At 45.4% G+C, this 9,267-nt stretch overlaps 1 protein-coding gene across 1 annotated transcript in view; it reads left to right on the plus strand.

Annotated features, from left to right (window-relative positions):
* Positions 1 to 8,070, plus strand: part of LOC126474563 (calphotin-like) — a 29,481-nt gene extending 21,411 nt beyond the window's left edge. Inside the window, exon 3 of the mRNA XM_050102039.1 lies at positions 6,850 to 8,070. Coding sequence (XP_049957996.1) covers positions 6,850 to 8,070 — 1,221 coding nt within the window. The remainder of the gene's footprint in view (positions 1 to 6,849) is intronic.
* Positions 8,071 to 9,267: the final 1,197 nt, after the last annotated feature.

Genomic DNA, 9,267 nt, shown 5'->3' on the forward strand with positions numbered 1-9,267 from the left:
GCGTCAGCATTGCTGAAAAAGCACCTTCCGCCGAGAATCTTCTTCAAAGCAGGAAACAGATGGAAGTCTCTTGGTGCGAGATCCGGATTGTAAGGCGGATGGTGTAGGCGCTCCCAACCAAGAGCTGCCATATAGTTTTGCGTTGCCGTCGCCGTGTGTGGTCTCACATTGTCATCAAACAGCAGAACGCCAGATCTGAGAAGGCCAAGCCGATTTTTCCGAATCACCTCTTTCAATTTCGACAGAGTGGCACAGTACCGCGCAGCATTGATGGTTGCAACCTCCAGAAATTCCAGTAGCAGAACTCCTTTGGCGTCCCAGAGAACGGTGAGTAGCACTTTACATGCAGACGGAGTGCTTTTGAACCTCTTTCGGAAAGGTGATGACGGATGTTTCCACTCCATGGATGCGGCCTTCGATTCGGGAGTGTAGTGGTGGACCCACGTTTCATCCCCCGTCACAATCCGAAACAGAAGGTCATTGCCTGCTTCATGGTAACGCACGAGCTGTCCCAGGCTTAACGCCATGCGTTGTTCCATGTGTGTCCGGGTCAATTGGCGGGGCATCCATCGTGCTGAGACCTTCCTATATCGAAGAATGTCGTCGATGATCTTGTGAGCTCGCTCATGTCCGATTCCAAGCAAGTTCTGTTTCTAACTCAATCGATGGTGATACGTCGGTTCGCTTTTATCGTGTCATCCATCTTCCTGACATTTGAATCTGTAGTGGTCGTGCGCGTCTTTCCAGGTCTCGGTATGTCCTGCACTTGCTGACGTCCATCACTGACTTGTTGGCACCATCTCCGCACCATTCGCCTCGACATCACACCTGACCCATACACCTCAACAAGGCGGTTATGAATTTCTGTGCCTAATACTCCACGTGACCATTCATAGCGGATAACAGCTCTCATTTCCGCCTGTGACCACGACTCCAAAACGCACCTTCTCTCCACAGCTCCGGGGAAAGACAGCGGCTGGCCTCCTCTTTGCGCAGGCACTGCGACAGTACCATCTGCTTGATGGCGGTCGACCTCTACCCAATGGTGTATCCGTGTCTTGCATGTGCGCGTTCACCTGCCGTGTCGTCTTTTGCCCATATCACATAACTTTGCCCACGGTCGACAGGGGAAACCTGTTTTACAACTCCCCCTCGTATTTTTCTGCCTATGGATGATTTACTTCCTTTCAGATATTAAATTTTATGTACAGTTACATTTTTATTAGCTCAAAAGGATGGAGGATACTGAAAATATTGAGGAAAAATTCAAAAGAGGGACAACACATTGGGTCCATTAGTGACCAGTCTTGGGAAAAATAATTTATAGAATTTTTGACAGAAAGCACGGAAAAAGTTTTGGATACAAACTTTATATTCTTTAGAATTTGGCGACGACCAGCTAATTATGAACCAGACATAAAAAGGAAATTATCAGAGAGAAATAAAAACAGTGGTTTTCCTCTCAAAATGAATAAAAAAGTTACATGCTTACAGGATAAAAAAAACAACAAACATTTGACGCTGGAAGAAGGATGGGAACGACTGCACACACTGACGAGTGCCACCATCTTTGAGTAAAACTCACAACAGGTGATAAACAAGATAAGAAAATTAAATGAAGGTTGGATGCTGGAAAGTTCACTATTGCAACATTAAATGGTATATAATTGGATCAACACTTTATAATGGAAACAAAAGAAGTAACCTTCAAAACAATTATTAGAAACACTTTGACATATGAATCAGAAGTATGAGGAGTTAAATCCCAATTAATGGAAATAGTGATGGCAACTGAGACGTACTTATGGAGATGGTCTGCAGAGCTATGCAGATGGAAGCGTCCGAGGTGAATTCATCAGGAAGAAAATGGCTATCGCAAGTTAGATTTTTGATTTTGTGGAGGAAAAACCAATGGTGTGAACGTATGAAGAGATGACAGAGGAGAGATTGCATGCGGAACCACGGAACGAAGAGCATCACGAAGCAAGAAAGGAGGGAATCCGGACTTTAATTAGTAGAACAAATATGTAAGAAAATTTATGGGAAAATAGGTACAAATGGAGAGTGAAAATTAAATTTTATGTTTAATTTTCAGTAACCTGGAAATGTAAATAAACTGCTAAACAAGGAGTAACAAAACATTGTGATTGTTAAGAAAGCGTGTTGTGTTATCAATGGTTGGGGGACGCAAAATTTCCACGAGTATGGAGAACTGCACACTATCAAACATATTCGCTGCAGCGTTCTGTTATAAAGTGAGTGTTGTTTTGCAATGTTGATACGAAGTTTAATGCCAGTAGAAGAACAGTAATCAGTACTCTCATAAAAATGTTCATTTTCTCAGATTGCATTTATGAGAAAAATTTCCAGTCATTCTTTTGTGTAAAAAGTGATCATAGGTAAAAAAATAAAAAATTCCATTGAAGGAGTGCCACAGCAATGGTAATGATTGCTTCTGCACAAGTTGGGAGAATCCGTTTCCCTAACGGTTCCCTTGGTTAGCACAATCTTTACCATGCTGGGTTTTGTTTATGTGGGCGTTTCTCGTCATAGTTAGACTAACTGTACTGTAGATGTGACGAAATTAACGAAGCATTGTGTAGTTTTGAATTTTGCAAGATAGTCCTTCATGAAAGCAGTAATGTGCAGATCAACAGTCGTAATGTTGGGCTTGCTATGCAAATCAAAGTGAATCATAGGTACCAGTAATCAATGGGCACACACCAGATGTGGCTTCGTGTATGAAGTTCTTAGTCGCGCAGACGGATAATAAACTGAGCTCTGAGATAGCACCAGCTCGTCGATAAGTCAACTAAAAAGCCAAGTTCTCCCATGTTTGACAAACTTCCACTCAGTCCTGTATTATGCCATAGCCTCCTGGGAAAATGCTGCTAAATCCGAAAAGTATTAATTTAGAGAATCACGCGGTAGGAATATTCTAATTGATAATCGATCAACTTCCGAAGCTCCTGCAAAATGTTCAAATGTGTGTGAAATCTTATGGGACTTAAATGCTATGGTCATCAGTCCTTAAGCTTACACACTACTTATCCTAAATTATCCTAAAGACAAACACACACACCCATGCCCGAGGGAGGACTCGAACCTCCTCCGGGACCAGCCGAGCAGTCCATGATTGCAGCGCCTTAGACCGCTCGGCTAATCCCCCACGGCAATAAATATACTTGCTGTACTAATGGTGCCTGTTGTTAGTAACACGAGTGATGTTGGATGAACGCTGCAATTCACAACTACAGTACTAGCAGTAAAAATAATTGCAGTGTAAACTAGACATTGGCATACAGGGTTCAGGAACGAGTTTTACACTCTGGTGCAAAAGCCCATAAAGCGTTGCATAAAAATGTCAAACAAGAAATTGAAACCCCTCCTTCCAAATATTCAACAACAAAGTCAAAGAATACATCATTGGTCATTCTTCGTAATATTCATCAGAATATTTGAGCTCAGGAACGTCATCTGTAAATCTTAATATCTGACTTAAGTGAATCTTGAAGTTCCTACTATATCCATAGATATTATGAAAATGAATGTGTGTGTGTGTGTGTGTGTGAATATTCCATTCTCCAACAAAACCACTGTACCGATTTCAGCCAGACTGGGTATACACGTCATTTACTGTCCGATAACGATCGCTGTGAGGGTAAGAACCACCTATCTGACATATTTCAGGAGATATGACGTCACAAACACTGAGATGTGAGAAAAACTTCCTCATTGTGCATGACATTTAAATTTGTTTCTCCTTTTCTTTTAACTCTTATTCTCAATAAATTTTTCAGACAACATCCACGTATGCCGACGAATGTACACAAGTAGATCATTCTACAACAGATAGTTCAAGAAATATTACGTCATAAACATGGAGATGAGTGAAAAATTGCCTCATTATCCGGGAAGTTTTAACACATTTATTCCTTACTACTAAGACACTCGTACAGTCGAATCAGTTTTTTTAAGGAAGCCCTTGACACCTAGCAGGGCAGTTTTCAACGACGAAGCCCGAACTCTTATATGCGAAAAAAGCAGCCGTCTGTAGAGGTCGTAGTGATGTTTACAAAATCGGATTGTAAGCACGCGAAGAAAATGCGCCCAGCGTGCAGGGAGGGTCCTGGCTCATGTTTCTTAATTTAGATACTGTAGTTGTAGCTTTGTACATTATGCCTACTTTTTTGTACGACTGTTTCATAATTTAAATGGTGTTTTCACGAAAGCATGTAAATGAAAACGTATGACAGAAAGAAAGAAATTGTTACAAAATGTAGCAATAGATGGCGCTGTCAGCATCATAATTTAATAGTAGTCGACTACAAATGACAAATGAATCAGACAACAATGCCTAAGGTGTACGTTTGATGTTAAACTGTATTACTTAGTGTGCATGAGTATACAGGTATGATACTGTTAGTTGCGTAAACCCATCCACCACGCTAAGGTCATATGACACCGGATGGAAAAATCGGTTTTTAATTGTCCTGAGGCCAAAAACTCCATGAAAAGCATCACTTTCATCGGTGTTTAATTGTCCTGAGGCCAAAAATCGCATTAATCACATCGGTTTTTAACTGTACTGATGCCAAAAACCGCATAAAAAACATGAATCAAAATCAAATATGCTCTGTATTAATTTCCCTCCGACTAGCGCAAAACATGTTCAGTATGCTGTCCACAGTTTTCTACAAGTTGAAATCGAGAAACAGCATGTTCCACAACTGACTGAAGTGTTTCCAGGTTACATTCAGAATGTGTTGCGCAATGCGTGCCTTCAATGCAGCTAAGTTTGCAATCGGAACACTGAACACATCTTTCAGATAGCCATACAGCCACAAGTCACACGGATTAAGATCAGGTGATCGGGAAGGCTAGACTGTAAGGAAATGGCGGCTGATAATTGTAGCATTTCCGAAATGGCTCTTCAGCAGCTAATTAACTGGATCTGCAATGTGGGGAGGTGCGCCATCTTGCTGTTGAAGAGCTGCAGTGACGCTGTTGCGCAGAACAGTCATAGCGCTTTAGCAGTGACGGTACAGGTAACAGGACTGGAATCACCTGCCTCTTCGACAAAATATGGCCCTATGATAAATTATGCCGTAAACCCACACCACACAGTGACCTTTTCAGGACGAAGTGGTACTGGTTGATTTGCGTGTTAATTTTCCGTTTCCCATATTACAATTCTGTGTACTAACATATCCTATCAGATGGTAACGGGCTTCGTCTGTCCACAAAATCTTCCCCGGCCAATTATTGTCCACTTCGATGCGAGCAAGAAATTCTAAAGCAAAGGTCTCTCTCTTGCTGGCAGGTCAACAGGAAGCAACTTGTGCACATGGGTAATTTTGAATGGATAGCAAAAAATGAAGTTTCGTAGCATTTTACGCACCGTGCTCACTAGTATGTCCAATGTCGGGGCAATTCTCCATGCGCTACACATTAGCACACCACCACTCGTCTCCTCTTGCATTGCTATGGCTACTGCTTCCACCGACGTCGGATCCATTCGTTTCCTCCCTCTACCATATGCACATCAAAAGAGCCCGTCTTGTCGAATTTCCGAATAATTTTCTCCAGACCCATGGCAGTCATCGGACCAACGCATTTTTTCAAACCCTTCAGTGTCCGGAACTTCTGCAGAGCGACGTGTGCAGAGTCATCATTCTTGTAATATAGCCTTACAAGCAGAGCGCGGTTCTGCATTGAGACAGTCATAGCGAATGTCGCAGACGCGAAAAGAGGAAAAGCCGTGTACCCGGCGTGTTCATACCAACTTCAATGGGTCGTGCGCATGACAGGTGTTTTCATTTACGTATTCTGACACATACAGCGCCATTTATTGATAAATTTTCACACTATTTCTTTTCTTCTGCCATACGTTTTCCCTCTTCTCCGATAACATTCTGGGACAATTTGACGTCATTCTGACCAGTGGTGTTATTTCTACAGCGTTTTGAAAGTTTAACTTTAATTATAATCACCGTGTATACATCCTTCTAGGAAATATTCACGTAATTATCTGTATGAATAGATTAGTGCTAGTCATAATTAGTTCCTTGTATATCTTTCAAAAGTATTTAGTAGTGGCTGCTTCTGTCTGTAGTTCTCTAACTTGAGTTATTCCGAATATCGGAAAGCTCTTCTTCATGACCCAATTTAAGAAGGAGAATAGGAGACTGTCCGAGAGTCTCGACAATACTAACGATTTAAGAAGAGAAAAATTGGCTGAAGATGTGAATTGAAGTTTGTGTTGGGGAAGCCAGTCCTTGCAGTATTGTAGCCACAATGCTACGGTGGTGTAGTGGTTAGCACATATGCGTAATATTCAGTAGATCTAGGTTCATGTCCTGACGATAGTGCAAATTTTAATTCATTGCCTCAGCTTCTGTCTTTATCGAAGGAATGCATGAATGATTCGAGAATCAAAGCAAATTCCACTGTTTCGAATCAGCCCTTGTGCCTGTGCTGAGAGACACTGGTTTATTGATCTTCTGACATACGGCTTGGTTTGGGAAGAATCGCTTCATAACATTTCTTACTGTTTTGTGAACAACTTTCAACTTTTACAGAATGCATTAATATATACAGAACTTGTCAACAATCACTATATAATGATGAATGTTCAGTGGGCTGAAAGTTGCCTTATGGAACAATAAATTATTCCGAAATATAAATCTACCCCTCCAGTTTAGAAGCAAATAAAATGCTATTTACGTCACAGTGTCATAGCTCAGCATCAAAAGTAAAAACATATATATTCTTGTATTTTTTAACTGACTATGTAGTTACTGCTGTAACTTAGGTATAACGGTGGTATTGACTATTACGTATGTGCAGGTCGTCCTATCAGCATTGTTGGCCGCCGCCTCGGCCGGGTACCTGGGAGGCTACGCCGCCCCCGCCATCGCGGCCGTCCCGGCGGCGTCCTCCATTGCCAACACCTACAGGGTGTCCCAGACCGCACGCGTCCTCGCTGCTGCCCCCGCAGCCTACGCGGCACCTGCCATCGCTGCCGCCCCCGCCATCGGCTACGCCGGTGCTATCGCCGCCCCCGCACTCGCCGCACCCGCCATCGCTGCTGCTGTCCCTGCAGCATCTTCCATTGCCAACACGTACAGAATATCGCAGACCGCCCGCGTCCTTGCGGCCCCCGCCGCTTACGCCGCCCCCGCAGTCGCCGCCGCCCCAGCCATCGCTGCCGCTCCTGCCATCGCTGCCGCCCCGGCTATAGCTGCCGCCCCAGCTTTGGCTGCAGCCGTTCCTGCAGCGTCTTCCATTGCCAACACCTACAGAATATCGCAGACCGCCCGCGTCCTGGCCGCCCCCGCCACCTACGCCGCCCCTGCAGTCGCCGCCGCCCCTGCCATCGCCGCTGCTCCGGCCATAGCTGCCGCCCCCGCTTTGGCTGCAGCCGTTCCTGCAGCGTCTTCCATTGCCAACACCTACAGAATATCGCAGACCGCCCGCGTCCTGGCCGCCCCCGCCGCCTACGCAGCCCCCGCAGTCGCCGCCGCCCCTGCCATCGCCGCTGCTCCGGCCATCGCTGCCGCCCCCGCTTTGGCTGCAGCCGTTCCTGCAGCGTCTTCCATTGCCAACACCTACAGAATATCGCAGACCGCCCGCGTCCTGGCCGCCCCCGCCGCCTACGCCGCCCCCGCCGCCTACGCCGCCCCCGCAGTCGCCGCCGCCCCTGCCATCGCAGCCGCACCAGCTCTGGCTGCAGCCGTTCCTGCAGCGTCTTCCATTGCCAACACGTACAGAGTGTCACAGACGGCCCGTGTCTTGGCCGCCCCCGCCGCCTACGCCGCCCCCGCCCTGGGCTACGCACGCTACGGAGCTCCCGCTCTGGGCTACGCCCGCTACGGAGCTGCCTCCCTGGGATACGCCGGTGCCCTCGCCGCCCCCAGCCTGGGGTACGCACGGGCCATCGCCGCCCCCGCCATCGGCATCGCCCGCTACGCCGCCGCCGCTCCAGCACTGAGCTACGGATACGCTGGGTATGCCTCCTCTGCCCTCAGCTACGGGTATGGCGCCCGTGCTCTTGGTCTCGTCCACTAGATGCTCAACACGCATTCACTTATTTATTACAACCAAATAAATAAATAAAAACCTCATTTTATCTTTTTTTTATACCCAGTCCAGCACCCTTCCACAGTTTATGGTGCAGCAGAGACTAAATTATTCCATGTTATGAGCAACTATTTAACTTTTGAAACCGAGGTCGCTAACAGATTATTTTGAGGAGTGTGAGTGTGTGTGTATTTAGCGCGTTCAACAACAAGATTAACATCGTAGTTGTTAACATAGTCTGACGAGGGGACACGGTAAGTGCCATCACCAGATTCTCCAATAACTTCGCTCAATGCAAGAGGAGTGAAAATAAGCAAACACATGTTGCTGTTTATTCGTAGAAACTCGACTATTTCTGAGAAAACGATGGCCGAAGTTCTCGCCGTAATTTATACGCCTTGTGGCAGATGGAGTCTCGGCTTCGCATTTTCGGGCCCCGTTTTCGAAACCCGATTTTTAAAGTTTTACTGTATTGTATTTTATTTGTCTACCCATATTCGTATAAGTTTACTACATAAACCTCTCTTATCAAATTAAGGGACACACGAGCGTTATATTAACTGTAAAATTACGATTGGATTTCGCAGTGACACTAATTTATCATGCAACATAAACTGTGTGGCATTTTCATGCGTTAAAATATTTTCAAATCCTCATACTCTTACATTTCATTCTTATATTAATTGTTACATTTTATTCTAACGTTTATTTTCCAGAAAGATTTGGTACATTCCATTGGATGGAACGGATCGTAGAAAGATTAGAAAGGTAGAAATTCTGGACAGCATGAGCATCGCGCGAAGGTGACATTTCCTAATATGTAGCTCACTTGAGAAGAAACATCGTTAACACTGCTAAAGATCTCGCTTATTTGAAATAATTTCACGGCAAATCAAGCATAGCGGATCACTTTTCCGAAAACTGACGCTTGCAATTGATTACGAATCACGATACACTGCGCCGGCCGAAGTGGCCGTGCGGTTAAAGGCGCTGCAGTCTGGAACCGCAAGACCGCTACGGTCGCAGGTTCGAATCCTGTCTCGGGCATGGATGTTTGTGATGTCCTAAGCTCAGTCTGCGTTCGGCAGGGCAGCAGTGCGCACCGCGCTCGGCCGTCCACGCCGCTGCGCGCGCGGAGTGTTTTGTTTACTTCCTCGTCACAGCGCTTCTCAGTCGAACAAGCTG

Source organism: Schistocerca serialis, chromosome 4 (assembly GCF_023864345.2).
Source record: "Schistocerca serialis cubense isolate TAMUIC-IGC-003099 chromosome 4, iqSchSeri2.2, whole genome shotgun sequence".
Classification (NCBI taxonomy): domain Eukaryota; kingdom Metazoa; phylum Arthropoda; class Insecta; order Orthoptera; family Acrididae; genus Schistocerca; species Schistocerca serialis.